This window comes from Lutjanus erythropterus, chromosome 16, assembly GCF_056507025.1.
Source record: "Lutjanus erythropterus isolate fLutEry1 chromosome 16, fLutEry1.hap2, whole genome shotgun sequence".
Taxonomy (NCBI): Eukaryota; Metazoa; Chordata; class Actinopteri; order Lutjaniformes; family Lutjanidae; genus Lutjanus; species Lutjanus erythropterus.
In genome coordinates, this window is record NC_139332.1 from 10,353,941 (window position 1) to 10,370,338 (window position 16,398).

General features: G+C 39.7%; 1 protein-coding gene across 1 annotated transcript; it reads left to right on the top strand.

Annotated features, from left to right (window-relative positions):
• The first annotated feature begins 1,096 nt into the window (after positions 1-1,096).
• Positions 1,097-15,575, top strand: kpna6 (karyopherin alpha 6 (importin alpha 7)). The gene is made up of 14 exons (XM_084738340.1): positions 1,097-1,235; positions 3,729-3,862; positions 5,283-5,375; positions 5,561-5,660; positions 5,776-5,870; positions 6,311-6,442; positions 6,589-6,677; positions 6,797-6,896; positions 8,679-8,842; positions 8,934-9,012; positions 9,440-9,565; positions 10,789-10,916; positions 11,890-12,074; positions 13,036-15,575. Exons 1-14 carry the CDS (start codon positions 1,232-1,234, stop codon positions 13,221-13,223), a joined length of 1,617 nt encoding a protein of 538 aa, XP_084594466.1. The 5' UTR covers positions 1,097-1,231; the 3' UTR covers positions 13,224-15,575.
• The last annotated feature ends 823 nt before the right edge of the window (positions 15,576-16,398 follow it).

The following is a 16,398-nucleotide window of genomic DNA, read 5'->3' on the forward strand; positions in this document are numbered from 1 at the left end:
GCCCCTTCTGTCAACGGGCCCCTCTACCCCTCCGGCCCCAGCGTAAGCACTACATTTTTTAATTTGCTTTGGCTCAGTTCTCGAATGAGAATTGCATTTTAAAAACATTAGGTTCAAACCTCTGAGCAAGTAGTAAGTTGCTCACGACTCCTCACAGCTTCTAAACATTCTTTCATTGTTTGAGCCATCACATATAAAATGATCCATTCAGTTATCAAAATCTATCAGTATGTATATTCCAAAATATATATGCCATGTGATGTTTGTGATGACAATTGCACTGCCAGGTGACAGTAATGAACAAAGAATCACATGGAGGTCACTTTGTGGCAAATTTTCTATATGACTTTACATGAAAGATCAAAGGTGAATTTTTCTTTCACAGTAAATGCAATCAGGGTGCAGTGGGAGGAAAACATGAGTAAACTCAGTTGATCATTTCTCTCAGACTGAGAGTTTACACATCTAATTTTACACATCTAACTAAATTTACTGTATACGCACAAACATGCATATCCTTTTTCTATGTATGACAGTATTGTGCATTATTGCCCTTTACCGAACTTTTACCTGCTGTTGAAATCTGAATCTAAATCTCAGTACGATACAGCAATCAGTGAGACAAAACTAACATTTTTGCATACAATAGTAAGCAATCAGTGTCAACCAAAAAGATGAGTACAGAAGAAACATTTGCAGCGTTGACTTTCATGGTGAAAAAACAGCAAAAGGTTTTGAGCGATACGGCTGACACGATAATAAAATAAGTTTTCATTTTGGTGGTATCAGCCAGTTTACTGAGACAAAAGTTAAGTTTTGACACATGAATGAAATGTTTTGGGTGAGTTACTACTATTTGCAAAAATGCAATAAGGTTGTGATGTACCATTAAATAGTTGTGACAACTGCACTTGCAGTTTTGAGAAAGTTGAGACTGTTTAGAAAAATGAGCCAAAAGGATTGAGGAAAAACTGTAACTGGAAGGGTGGGCCACTTTAGTGATAAATGAATGAATTGTTCATGTTATGTTTAGTGCCTAAATGAGAGGAGGGTGTGTTTTATGAGGCTGGTGCGCCCTCTGGTGGCAGGAGGTCGCCGTTATATTTTGACGTTTCCGTCTCCGGCAGACATATTGCTTACAGGAGCAAATTCTGGAAAGCTAGAAGAGAGAAAGGATTTAAATTTCATTTATATCTTCACGACTTGAAACACTCTAACCACATAGGACACAATGGGTAAGCTGATCGGCGAACTGAGTATACAGATATGAATTTTATATTCGGCGAAATATTCGTCGGTGTCACCAGGAATGATGATTATGAAATCCTCATCCTGTCACTGTTGTTCAGCTAGTTAGCTAACTCATTAGCTAGGTGGCTAGTTAGCCATGCTTCGTAGTAGCGTGGGGTGCGTTAGAAATTTGTTACGTATAAAGCTATCACCAAATTGTCTAGTTTAAAGGTAGTGTTTGCCATACAAGATGTATTAACACAAATGTAACCCGAGGAAACAAGAAGTGCCATTTGTTATCCAACTTAAAGAAACTTGGCTAATAGTTAGCTAAGCTAGCTATTTTAGCACCGCGCTGTACTATTCTCACTAAGGTGGGGGAGACACGTTTGACTAGATCAGTTGTAAAGTTATTTTCCGTGTCAAATCAATGTTACTTTGTCAAGATATCGGCTAATCGGATAATACTGGCTACTCTATCCTACTCCCGTGTTTTTATTACAGTACAGGTGGTGGTGACGATGTTAGGGAGCTGTTGAGGTGCAGATGCTAACGCTGGTGCTATTTTGTGAAGCTTTCAACCGTTGTATCGCTGTTCGTTCTATGTTGTTTGTTGGGTATGTAAAATTTAACTTGGCAAGAAACTCCAAACAATTTAGACAAGTTTATAAGTCATCAGCTATGAGATGACACAAAGTAATGGTCATATTTATCAAGCACAGATTTGTGTGCGCGCTGCGGCTAGTGCTAACATTAGCTTAGCTTTGTTAGCTCTGTCAATCAGCCTTGTTCTTCAAAGCCATCTATTTACATTTTAATGTTACCGTTAATACAGTTTAAATTCGTTAGAAATTCCTTTTGGGGTGATATCAGTAGGCTATTAAGTGAGCTAGTATGTTCCGTTCAGGATGATTACATGGAACATTTTTGACAGCTTGCTAACATCAGTGAGCAATATCCTAAATTTGACGGCACACTCATAAACCAGCGCGTACATGTGACACCAGGGTTCCCATGTTTTCCAGACTATTCCCATAGAGGATTATACTTGTTTTGTTTGTCACATTTTGTGTTCCGTCTGTACTTTATAGTTAATATAGGCTAATGAAAGGGGCTAGATACAGTCTCCAAAATGCAAACTGTCTAATAACCCATCCTGCTTCATTGTATCTGTCAATTGGAAATATATTACATTCAGATATCGAGCTAGACTGTAAACCTCTGGTCATTATATGTTGTTATTGTAACAGGAGTCCTGTTCCTCCCTACTGCAGGCTCCCTTAACCTACTTGATTTGTCATTCTATGATGTTGGGCTTTAGTGAATTGAAAGGTCATGTAAAATCATCAAAATCACACACAGGAAATGCTATAACTGTTCAGACAGTTTCAGATTTCTGTGCAGAGGTTATAATATATCTGCTCTTGAGATATGATATCAACAACAGAGAGTTTCAAGTCCACGCCCATTGTTTTAAGGTGATGGCAGAAATCTCAGGAGTGGCTAACCCAAAATCTAAGCAAATAAATCAACATGGCTGGATACCGCAAGGTGGTTAGTGGGAGGTTTTCCCTGATGTAAGTCAACAAACACTTAAACACTGCCCACCATCTTTCCTCCAGAGGCTCCTTGCTGTAGGTAGGGTCTCTAACGAAATGCCAGTGGAGACATGTGCTCTCGCAGGGCTATTTCTGTGCCATCCTGCCCAAACAGCAGACAGTCAGTGCAGTTCACATACAGCAGCTTAATCTAGCTAACACAGCACAGAAGTGAGAGCATCCAGCCGCAACCTGTACTTTGTGTCGTCCACGCCTGTGGCTTTACCATCTGGGTACATTACACACATGCGTAAGCTTTTTATGAGGCCGGTTGTGCTAATGCCCCCAAACCATAACATGACCTCAATTTGTGCCACTTGTTCCGATATTTAACCTCAGGAACCCCTGCTGTTTTGAGGGGGGCTTTTGGCACGGAAAGTTGGCACCATCCTGTGCTGGTGGCAGGTTTCACTGTTGTCCCCACCTCTCTGTGTCTCTCCCCCTGTAGCCCTGGGTGACTCAGGGATCTGCCCAGTGCCCTGTTCTGGTGGCATGACTGCACAAATGCTGAGAATGGGCAGTTTGTCCTGTGTGGGCACCAATTTGCGCTAACTCTGCGATTTAACTCTCCTGAATAAATACATTTGTTCTGGCCGCCAGCTGACTAGTTGATGAAGAGCTTAGCTGTGTGTGTGTGTGTGTTTGTGTGTGTATTTTTAGGCTGTGTTGTGTAGTTTCTGTGAGCTTGTTTAGACAAGGCCTTTTTATAGATAGACCCATGTACACACAGTTTTATCATCATGACCTATTATTAAAAATGTCATGGGGGAAAAAAAAAGAAAATGTCTCCCACCTAGATATGGCGTACTCACTAAATCCTGCTTGGACAAAGCAGATGGTGCACAACTTTGTTTCCTACCATCTTAATTGTGATGTCTTACTGTATCTGTGACCCATCAGAGCCGTCAGCCAGTCCGGCCAAAGATAACTATAGGATGAACCGCTACAAGAACAAAGCACTGAACCCAGAGGAGATGAGGCGCAGAAGAGAGGAGGAGGGCATCCAACTCAGGAAACAGAAACGAGAACAACAGGTATTACACTGAACTTGTACATCCCACTTATCACATCCTTCATCTCCCTGTTTGAGATTAGATCAGTATGTAGTCTATGTATACTAAAAAGTAGTTTTGCTTAGGGATTCAGCAATCCAATATTCAGTGTTATGCCAGGCCACAATCACTGGATCAGATATGGGGACGGGAAAAGCATATAATAAGATATGATCCAGTATCCTGAACTGTCATTTAAATGCTTACTTTGTACTACAAGCTGTAAAGAGAGTTGTGTCACAAGTAGCACAGATGAGCAGCATGTGCCATGTGAACAGTAGCACCATGAGTGAGACCAGTCAACAGTGCTGATACCAAGTCAGCTATGTAGAGTTATTTTAAGCTCACTCGCCCCTTTACAAATTGTTTTACTAGTGGTTATTAAATAGCAATAAAGACTGAAGTTATTTGTCATGTTTAATCTAAGGCAAAGTTAAATCAAAGTCCAAGATAGTGTCTTCATGTGTCTCATTCTGGCAGATATTAAGTTTAATATGATAATAAAGAATAAAGAAAAGTGCAAAACCTTCATAATTGAGAGGCTAAAAACAGCATTTTCTGCCCTTTTGCTTGACAAAATACCTTAAACATTAATTTAGTACCAAAATAGTTTCTTTTTTTTTTAACTAGTTGTCCTGTCACAGGGCTACAAAGTGATTGTAAAATGGCTGTCTATCTTTATACATCAAAATCTTTGATTACTATACATGATTTATTTTTTCTTACTGTGTAACCGCCTCCTACTTTTAAAACAAGACATTGTACTGATCCATAATTAGTTCAGTTAGACACAACCTGCCTGCAGTGTAGCTCTTGTTCAGGTCCCTTTTCCCTTAAACTTTATAGAAGCCAAAATGCTTCCATACACTAACTTTTAAGCCTGGAGATGCCAGTTGGATTGTATTCACCTGCAGTTGTTCACACACACGATTCTCACCAAATCTCAAGACGTAGCCTAACATAGGACATAAAAATGATGCACATGTTTAGATCTGTTATCTTTCACCTTCCAATTGTTTCAGCTCTAAGAAACGTGCAGCCTGGTTTTACAGAATTGTTGCAGGCCATCAGAATGTAGAGCATTTGCAAGTGCTGGCTTTTGTGCAGTGATAATCATTTAAGAGAGAGTTGTGATGCATCTAAGAATCATTATTCTCCCCCCACCCATATTTATAACCAAGTCATATTGTAGGCAATTTATTTCTTTCTTCATAGGAGTAGAACATTTGTTCCACAGTTTGAGTGTAGTGTTTTAAGATAGACAGGTCAAGCAAGTTACCTCAATACAAATGTATTATTAAGTTGTTTAGACAGAATTGCATCAAAGTTGCTAGTGTGGCTTGACTGGGTCTCTGTGGGCTCTGACATATATACATATATATATATTTTTTTTTTATTACAGCTTTTCAAGAGGAGGAATGTGGACATTCTCAATGAAGAGGAAGCAATGTTTGAGAGTCCTCTGGTGGACTCCTACCTCAGCTCTCCAGTAACAGTGAGTGTCTATTTTTCTCACACCTCTCACACTACAGAAACAAGGAGAGGCTCACGCAGGACCCACCGGGGAGTTATTTCACATTACATTTCTGCTATTGTCATCTAGCCTGTTCCCCATCCTGCAGGTTGTGAATAGTGGAATCTGTGCTGAGTGTTGAGAGTGCTTGGCATGTATTGTTGCAGGAAGGAGTCATTACCAGAGACATGGTTGAGATGCTTTTCTCAGAGGACCCAGAGCTTCAGCTCGCCACAACACAAAAATTCAGAAAACTACTTTCCAAAGGTATTTATTGTGCACTTATAGTGACTCTACATAACCCAGGTGCCAATCATGAAATCATCACAGACCAAGCAAAAGTTGTTGCATCCAATTTCACCTCTTCTCTTTTTCATTTCAGAGCCCAACCCACCAATTGATGAAGTTATAAACACGCCTGGAGTAGTGGAGAGGTTTGTTGAGTTTTTGAAGAAGAGCGTCAACTGCACACTACAGGTCAGTTTGTAAAACGTTGCACTTGCACAGTTCAGAATGCTTCGTGTTTGGAACGCACGTACATAAGGTGTTCATTTAATATCTGTCAAGTTACAAATGCCGTCAAATTGTTGTATCTCATGGAAAAGTCAGGCTTCACCTACCTTGCTGGCTAACATTTTCAAACGGTATGATATGCATTCCATTCAGCTAAAAACACACCCTGTGTTAGATTTTGTTGCTGCAGGCCGCAGTACAGTATCTGATGTAAACAAGTCAAAGCAAGGCGAAAGCTTCACATTAAACAAGCTTCAGATTGAGGTGTAAACGCCAATGCCTGAATAGATCGCTAAAATAGAAATTATTCTTCTTTATTGGAAACATGGCTCATCTAATTTATTAAAACATGTTAAGGCTCCAGAGTGAAAAGATACTTTTTCTGACATTTGGTGCCCCTGCAGTTTGAAGCAGCTTGGGCGCTGACCAACATAGCATCAGGCACATCCATGCAGACAAAGACGGTGATTGAGGCTGGAGCAGTGCCAATCTTCATAGAACTACTTAACTCTGACTTTGAGGACGTCCAAGAACAGGTAACGACGCATAGTGTGACTGGCATAATATATTGTGTCCATCTTAATCACTGTGCGTGTGTCTTTGTCTTGCCTTCTTGTGTTTCATACTTTTGCATGTCAGTGTCCCTGTGTAACAAATGTTTGGTGTGTTGTATTTTCTGCAGGCTGTGTGGGCGTTGGGGAATATTGCGGGGGACAGTGCAGTGTGCAGGGACTATGTTCTGAACTGCAACATCCTTCCACCACTATTAATGTAAGCACACCCTCTTTGCCTCTGTCGAGGGAATTCTTATGCAAGCCTCGGGTTTTCCATAATAACATACTTTTGATATTATCTCATGTACTGAGTTCTGCTTTCCTTTGTCATTTCAGGCTTCTGACCAAATCCACTAGATTGACCATGACAAGAAATGCAGTGTGGGCTCTGTCTAATCTCTGTAGAGGAAAAAACCCTCCACCTGCATTTGAAAAGGTATCACATCACCTCATGAAGGAAACACCAAAAATATCATGATAATTTGAAATCAAGCCAGCTGCTTTTTTTTTTTATTTCTTTTGTTTTTTTGTTTTTCAACCTTTTACAATGGGTAGGTGTTGTTGTCAAAGCATGTGTAATGGTTAAACTGTGACTTAGGTACTTTTTAGCCTTGACCACATCTTCCCATGTTTTTATTTTCCAAGTGAGTAATGGTAAAAAAAAAAAAAATTGAAAATGGTCCAATGTTGAGAAAGACGGCCGCCGCTGGCAGAAGTGAAACTAAACTACAATGTGATCCTGATGGGCAGCTGCACATCTTAAAAGCACCAAGAGGATAAGATTGTTATTCCTAATGTTGGACAACATTACAGAAAGGATCCTCACAGAGACCTTATTGTAAAAAGTAAAACTGTTTTTGTGTTATTGCCCTTCCCCTTGTAGAAACAGTAGTTATCATCATCTTCATTCAAATGTGAGAGAAACAAAGTAAAACTCACCAAAACTGTCTTAGCTCATCTTTGCTCGTCTTTGTTCTGTTCCAGCAATCGCCAGCTCTGGTTTGGTCGGAAAAAAAAACCCTTAATTCACTGCATTCAATATGAAAATATCAGGAGAGCAGTGAGAGGGATGTTGCACATCAGAGAAACAGCTGAACATACCAGAATATTTTCTACCTCTGTGTATGAAGGGTTGGGTGAGAGCTGGTGATTAATTTGCTTTTGTTGAGTTTTACAATGATAAAATTGTTTCTGTAAAGAGAATTTGGATGAATTTGGCAAGAACTCTAAAACAGCTGTTTGGTTAAAAAAACATATATATATTTTACTTAAAATAAAAAAAAAAAGGTTTCCCTGCAGCAGTGTTGTCATAATGTTGTCAGGCACTTACACTAACAATCTGAGCCTGTCAGTGGCAAAAACGTTTACAACTTTTAGCGGACTTGCTTTGATGGTGTGCACTTGCCCATAAGGATTATGTTGTGTATCTTAGTTTTGCTTATGCTAGTTGGAGCGATTTATATTTTTTTGTCTCCATTTGTCACTTAGACACAAAAACATGGGTAAAAAGGGTTGAAAAATAACAAAGTCGCCTGTTAATAATGCTTGGACACATAATAAGGTGCAGGATAAAGCATGTATATGTCAGGAGTTAGACAACTGTCATTGCCATTCATGCAAAACCTGTGTCGTGGTTCAATCCGTACAGCTCAAGTTTGATAGCCATAGAAGACATAAATATATTTGCAAAACATAGTTTTCAACTCTCAGCTCAGCAGCTGTGACAATATTTACACTGGAGATTGAATGTCGCAGTGCAGAAAAAGTCTTGTAACTTCATATGATTTCTTTTCTTAACTTGGTCACCTTATGAAACACTAATTTAATAACCTGCACTCTGCGGTCAGGTTGAATAGTCTATGAGGTTTGGAAGAGGGTCAGATAGTAGTTACCTGTATTTATCTGTCCAGGCCAACAGTAAATGCTGGTTGATCCCAAACTAAACTAACCACAACGGTCACAGTTACATTTTAATACTCTTACCCCACAATCTCATAATCAGCACTGTTAAATTCCTCAACAGTATGGACATTCTTGAAACTTGTGATGATTTTTTTTTCATTTGGCACATGAAGACTAATTACACCAAACTGCTTTCCCCCCAGCTGCTAATCTGCTGAAAAGTTGGACTTGATGTGTCTGTTTTTTTTGGGGGGGGGGCATTGTTGAATTGGTATTGTTTCCCATCATAAACATGCATAATGTCTGGGCTGTCTAGGTGTCACCCTGTCTGCCAGTCCTGTCCAGGCTTTTATTTAGCAGTGACCCAGACTTGCTGGCAGACGCCTGCTGGGCGCTGTCCTACCTCTCAGACGGCCCCAATGACAAGATCCAGGCTGTCATCGACTCTGGCGTCTGCAGGCGCCTCGTAGAACTCCTCATGTAAGCCCAGACGGTATTCCTTGTTGTGTTTGTCACAGTAAATATGGCCTGTCAGTACTTACAGTTCTCTGTTAAACCTCTCTTTCTGCAGGCACACGGACTATAAAGTGGCCTCTCCTGCCTTGAGAGCTGTAGGAAATATTGTCACTGGAGATGACATCCAAACACAGGTGAGAAGACATTGAAGTCGAAGTTCTGACTCTGTCTATCAAAGAACAGGCCCACCACTTGGGAAGACAAAAACACAGGGAAGAGCCCTACCATTGCATTAAGTGGAATTCACTCCAGTTTATAAGGAACACTTTGCTAAAACTAATACAGTCTAATACAAGAGTCAGGGGCAATTAATTTTCTTTTGATGATCTAATCAATTAATTGACAAATCATTGCAGCTCTAAATGCAACAGTATTGCTCTTTCGTGTGTCCAGTAGTGTTTTGAGGGCAATGGAGGAGTAATGTGATAAGCTATATTTGGCAGTGGCTGCACAGAAAATAGTTGTTACTTGGACAAATGAGTTGTTTTAGTTTAGTTTTAAACCTGCTCATGAACCTCTTGCTCTGAACGTCTTGTAATTTGTCTTTGTCAATGTTTATAGGTGGTATTGAACTGCTCGGCCCTCCCGTGTCTGCTGCACCTTCTCAGCAGCGCTAAAGAGTCTATTCGCAAAGAGGCATGCTGGACCATTTCGAACATCACAGCAGGAAACCGAGCACAAATACAGGTGACACGTGAGCCCAAAGCTCATGACTGAAATCTGCAGAATACCCAGTTTACCCTTGAGTAAATTAAATCACACTTTGGATCACACTTTTCTCCTGATACAGAATCCATTCTGAAAACTTCTTTATTCTACATGAAATAACTGCAGCTCTCTGGGTCAGCCATGCCCGACCATAACTACTGTAGATGTAGGGAGACAGTTATCCAATGCAATGAGGGATTATTAGGGGTAGTAACCTTTTTTCTACTTCTAAATAAAAAGATAATAAGATGGCCTGTTGACATTGTGGCTTTCTATTAACTTAGTCCATTATGACTTCATATCATATCATTATGTCAGAGATATAATGAATATTGATTATATTTTATTATGTTTATATTTACAAAACAACAGTGATATTTTACAGCAGTGATGGAAAGTGTACACTGTAGTACACTGCTAATAAACTCATTAATTATTCATGGTACCCCACAATCTGACATTTTGCTTCAGTAACCACCCCGCCCCCCCATCCCCTTCTCCTGGCCATGGTGGCAGAAAAGTTCACTTAAGTGCTATGTTGTTTTTTTAAACAACAAGGAGCTGGAAAAGGAGATTGATACCGTTTTAATGTTTTGACATTATTGTCAAAAATAATGGCATTGTAATCATTTATTCTTTGAGGAGAACACAAATGGTAATTTCCTCTTTATCTTTATTCATCTAATATGGTCTCCACTTCATTGGATGGTTATTTATCAGATGTCCTGCCTGTAATTGTTTTTTAATGGCACAATCTTGTGCCGGAAATTATTTTTAAAAGATAACACATCCACTTTCTGCTATAAATGACTAGATAATTGTCAGACCTTTAAATATATATTTAAATTAATCATATTTTTTGACACAGTCTACATGAGTAATGTTTTAATTATCTAAAATTCAAAGTCTTTGATGTAGTCGGTTTAGTTTATGTTCCAAACATTTACCTGTAATAAAGACTGCACAGAGATCAGTTTCTGAAATAGACACAGAGACTGACAGGTCCATCTATCATTCATCACAGTCCTCACAGGCCCACGATACTTAAGACGATATGAGGTGGACTTTAGTCATCCTATCATCATATCCCTGATCTCCAGGGTTTGGTTTTGTGGAAGTTCCCATGATAAAGATGTCATGACTCTGCTGATACTGCTTTTTGAGACCCTGCCTCTGATTCCGTCTGTCATCCTGTCCCACAGACGGTAATTGATGCCAACATCTTCCCAGTGCTGATTGATATTCTACAGAAAGCAGAGTTCAGGACCAGGAAAGAGGCGGCGTGGGCCATCACTAACGCCACCTCTGGAGGAACACCAGAACAAATCAGGTCAGACCAACAGGAAGTAAACTGACTAGTTCATTTAATTGATCTGGAACCGACACAATTGGTATACTGAAAGGAAGAGATAATGAATCGGAGCTGAGGTGATACTGTAGTACACTGCAGTTTAAAGTGTTTTATGGTTGAACTCTTAATAATCACTGTGGAAACATGAATAGCATATAGTCTATTAGTTGGACGGGTTTTTTCAAAACCACTGCAATGAAAAACTCGACATGTTTGACATGTTTTTACAACATTTGATAATAAATTTGCAGAAATTCTTCCCTGACAAATATAAAGAGATACATCATTGAGGGTTAAAATGGAGAAATGGGTGAAATGAGAAATTGGGTGATTTGAAAAGTGGGAAATGTGCAGTTTTATGGGGCATTGGTGCTGAAAATTCAGGTAATAATAAGAAATAAGCATTAAGAATTATTACCTTCAATTAATAACAAATGTAATGTATTAGATCGATTAAATCAAGCAAATTGGTACTTAAATTAAGATGTGTAGTACAAAAAAATCTAATGTGACTATGTGAAAATCTCCCCTCTATTATCTGTTAGTCTTTGAATCATGGTAATGAGTCATTTTGTGTCTGTAGGGGTGTAAAGAGGAAGCATACAGGAGTCGCTGGCCATGGTGGCAGCTGCTTTTGAGCTCCATTGTTTTGCCTGTATTTGTTCACATTTTGGCAAAGTGGCACCATTAGAAGTATGCTGAATAACTTATTAGTACTTCATCAGTGTACCCATGAACGTACAAATACCTGTCACTGGATTACTGTGATACTGAAGAAAACTTGAAAACAGGATCATTCTCAAGAGAGTTCTGGAGTTACAAGGTGCATCCTTTTTCTAAGCAAATGAGTGGACATTTGTTTGCAATGGAAATCAGAGATGGAGGAAGTAAGTATTTAGAATACACTAAAATAATCAATCTGAAACTGTGTTGTGTATGTGTTTGCATATAGATATCTAGTCAACCTGGGCTGCATTAAACCCCTGTGCGATCTGCTGACGGTGATGGACTCTAAGATCGTTCAAGTAGCTCTGAATGGGCTGGAGAACATCCTGAGGCTGGGCGAGCAGGAGGCCAAGCAGGAGAACAACGGCTCTGGAGTTAATCCTTACTGCAGCCTCATTGAAGAAGCTTATGGTACTGTACATGATTACAGCACAAACACGTGCACACTGAAAATCCATACAATATGGGTTTGATTTACTGTATATAAGACTGCACCCACCGAAAGATTTTCCTAGTGGACCAGAGGTCATTAGATCAAGCCGTTAGGCAACTAGTCATCACAGGTTTATGATACAAATTTAATTATTTTAATATATGTTTTTAATGCACCAAGCGAGCACACTGAAATGCTATCTACAAAAGTGTTGCTGTTTGTTTTTTTTTTCATTGCAAATAACATTATAGTGAAAATGTGGTTGACTGAGACTCTTCACAGGTTTAGTTCACTTACATGGTACCCCATATATACCGTATACCATGCAGCATTATTGGAAAATGAAACGGCTATCCTCACTTGCAGCAACTAACTCTGTGTTCTTCAAAGAGCACTAAGCCCATCATATAGTATATATACCTATTATGAATCTTATCAAAGATAAATAAATACCAAAAAGAAGTGTGTAGTAGTGGTGTTTCTGTTTAAGAAATTTAATCTACAAAGCTGCATCATATTTGACATAGACATTAGACAGTAAGGCTGGGTAGGTCGTAGTTTTATTCATACCTTAAGGGCACAAAATTAACACCAGAGACGAGCCAAATGCTGGTAAAATAAGCAAGTGGCTGGTAGAATTGCTTCATTCAATACATTGACTAGAAATTTGGCTGCTGGATAAAAACGTTTTTGCGCAGAATACTGCCTAAACAAAATATTGTTTGAAGTTAAAGATTTCCTGATTTTAATCAACAATAATTAAATTAAAATAATGATAACAGGCAATTTCAGGTCTGTACTCATGACGTTTTTAGGTTTCATAGCCAGTCCCAGACAACAGTGATGGCCTCAGATGATTTTTAGTTATTAGTATAAAAATTTAATTTCTGGCTGATAAATCCGTAAAATGCAACAATCTAATGTTGCTTGTTTTTCTAGGTCTTGATAAGATAGAGTTCCTCCAGAGCCACGACAACCAGGAGATCTACCAGAAGGCCTTCGACCTCATCGAGCACTACTTCGGAGTGGAGGATGAGGACAACAGTCTAGCCCCTCAGGTGGACCAGGCCAACCAGCAGTACCTTTTCCCCCAGCAGGAGGCCCCCATGGAGGGCTTCCAGCTATAAGTCAGCACCGCTCTCCTCTAAAATACACCATTTACCCCCTCTGTACCTCCCCATCTCATTGAGGAGTCCTACCTTTACGCCCTCTTCCCTGATCTGCCACTACCATCTCCACAAACACACACCCGCCCTTTGGAGGAAAGCTAAAACTGACCCGCTCTCCAGCCTAAAATTGCTCCCCTCTCTTCCGCCTGGACTGACTCCTCGCAGGGTGGACACGCGAGCTACCTGGCTCACAAACTCCATTACACTTAGAAGAGGAGGTGATCACCACCTCGCAGCCCAAAGTGTGAGTCTGGCCTGGCTTAAAAAACGCACACAAAGACATCTTCCTGCCATGTGACAGCTCTCAGATCCTCTCATTGGCAGTAACGATGGTTTGTTGGTTAGTAATATCTTTATATACATTTTACTTTCTTTTTTTCCCCAATGGGACATTCCTATTTTCAGGATAACCCACGCATCCCCATGCAAAATTCCACAGACCAGGGGTGCATGAGGTGTGAAACATGCCTAGCTCTTGATGTCAGTTTGACTTAGTGCAATTCAAAGAAAAAAAAAAAACTTGTAACATGATCCCTTTTTTGTTTTATGATTATTTTCCCCCAACCCTTATTTATCTGCTCCTTTTTATTAGTGCTTGTGATTTTCTTTTTTTTTTTTTTTTTTTTGATTGGCTTAGGGCTGCTGATGGAAAAAAGGATCTTATCTTATCCCGAGTCTGATACCCAAGCCAAGAAGTGTGATTTTTCTTTCCTGTCCCCCCATTTATCAAACTTTTTTTTTAAGTGCAACAAGTTTCGGGGGGAGGGTTTAGGTGGGGGAAAAAATGTAGAAAACTACCTGAACTTTGAAAAAGGCTCTGAATGAAATATCGGAAAAAGGGATTGGGGTTTTTAGAGGATACGTTTAAAGATGTAGGGAAAAAAAAGTAATCCAGATTTCGAGGGTGGTATAGTTAGAGATCCAATGTTCGTCGTGTGCTGTGTTATTAATAACAATACATTTGAATTATGAAGTGATCTAACTATTAAACAAGGCATAGCTGGGGGGTTTAAAGGGGGAGGAAAGAGCCGGCAGCAGCAGCAAACCAAACCTATTTTTATATTGAAATGAATTCAAAGGATTGCAGATGTCTAGACTGAAGTACCACTTGCTGTGGAGACAGAACATTTCTAGTTTGGATTTTCAGACTTTATCGAAACCCGGACGTGTAAAACGGGTTGCTGCTGTTTAACTTGGCCCTGCGCTCCCCCTCATCCCTCCCCACATGTATGTGGTAGGGATTTTGCATGGTGTTCTATTACCCTGCCTATAGTCACAGAGTATCCCTGGCCAAACACAGAGAGATAGCGTGAAGACAAACTGTAACACATTGCTGTACACATGCTCAGCGGGAATCGGTTTGGTGATGTTAACAGTGATAGTGTAGTGGCGGTGGTGGTGTTTCGTATAGTGGTAGAGTTGATATATAACCTATGGCATTCTATATCACTATCTTTTCGAGGAATGGGAATGACACCTGTTAATGATTTTGCATGGGTCCATTGTGATATGTATAGGTATCGATGTAAATAGCCTATCCTCTGCCGCTTCTTCGCCCCCTCGTGGGTCTAACAACAACCAGAGTTTGGCTAGGGATACACCTCAGACCAGTGACGAGCCTAACTGCAACAGAAAATTCAAGTATGAATATATATTTGAATTTTGATGTATTTGCATTATATTCATAAATATATATATATATATATTTGCGCACACTTCATGCACACTTGCATACAACACCAGCAGACACTGTACACACACCTCACACAGATGAGTGGCTAGTAACAAGTAAAAAGGTTTCCATAGTCTGTGGAATAAAAAAAGTAGTTCTTCTTTGATTATAATTTTAAGTTTGAAGTGATAGGTGGTATTATTTGAACTGGCGTTTAATGAGGTTCTTTGCCGTAGTCAGTGCATTACCATCAGTAGATGGTGGTTAACACGCTCCAAGTTTGGAGAAACAGAGAGGAGTGCCAGTGTAGGAAGCTAAGCAATGAATTGCTGTGTTGTTGTCACCTAAAAAAGGTCCACCTAAAATAAATCTTCAGTTTAAGTGTATGCTACATTTAGAATTTATTTTCCCTGCTTCATCTTGCCGTCAGACAGCATTTTCCAGTGGAAAACTGCCATTATATAATCCAGATACCTTTCTGCCAAACCAGCCAAACCCTGTTGGTAAAATCTGTCATTTTACCTCACTGAACGTGGGAGCTGCTGATCTGCCACAGCCTCGATCGTGCTCTGCAAGGTAAAAATGGCTGATTTTGCTACAGGACTGGGTGAAGGAGAATGAGCAATATTTGGCTTAAAACGACGTTTTCTCGACTGAAAAGCCTGTCTGACAACAACATAGAGCGGTGAGAATGTTCTAAATTTAGCATACACTGAAACGGTTTGTTTTTGTATTTTGGGGGGAGGTGGGGCTTTTTATTTAAGTGGCCAAAAAACATTTTGCTGCTGCCCCTGTCCACAGCAGCACATTTCTTAGCTTCCTTACTGGTGCCCCTGCTTATTCTTCAATCTTGGGGGCATGTCAACCACCGTTTACTGTTGGTAATACACTGACTGTGGGTACATCATAAAGCCACACTTCAAATTATCTTACCTATTCTTTTAACTTTTCTCAAAGTGTGAAAAATTGCCATTATGGCTGTTTTTTGTTTCAGAGCACTTTGTGTATTTTTTTAATTTCTAAAAATGTTGCCCTTGGTTCACTTTTAATTTTCTGTTTTAACTGAGACAATGAACAGAAGTGATCCCGAGCGTACGTTGGGTCTTATGGAAACTTTTTTTTTTAGTTGTTTCTAGCCACATGACTTATGATGGTTTAAATTAGCCCTGTAAACCCCTGACCCTAATCTTGGGTGGGGGTTTTAGGCTTTGTGGATGGAGCAGAACTGTGATCGTGTGATGTTTGACTGACAGGCACTGTGTGAGGAAGAGGTTGATTGACTCTATGACTATGTCCCCATCAGAGTACAGGAGCCCGTGTTCTGTGGATCACTGAAGCGGCATGGAACTGTGAACCGAATCATATAACAAAATCATGATGCATCAGTCCGTTTAATATTGTGTATATTTGCAAATACACTTTGGTCTAAGAGTTATCTCATTTTATATATATGACAGAACA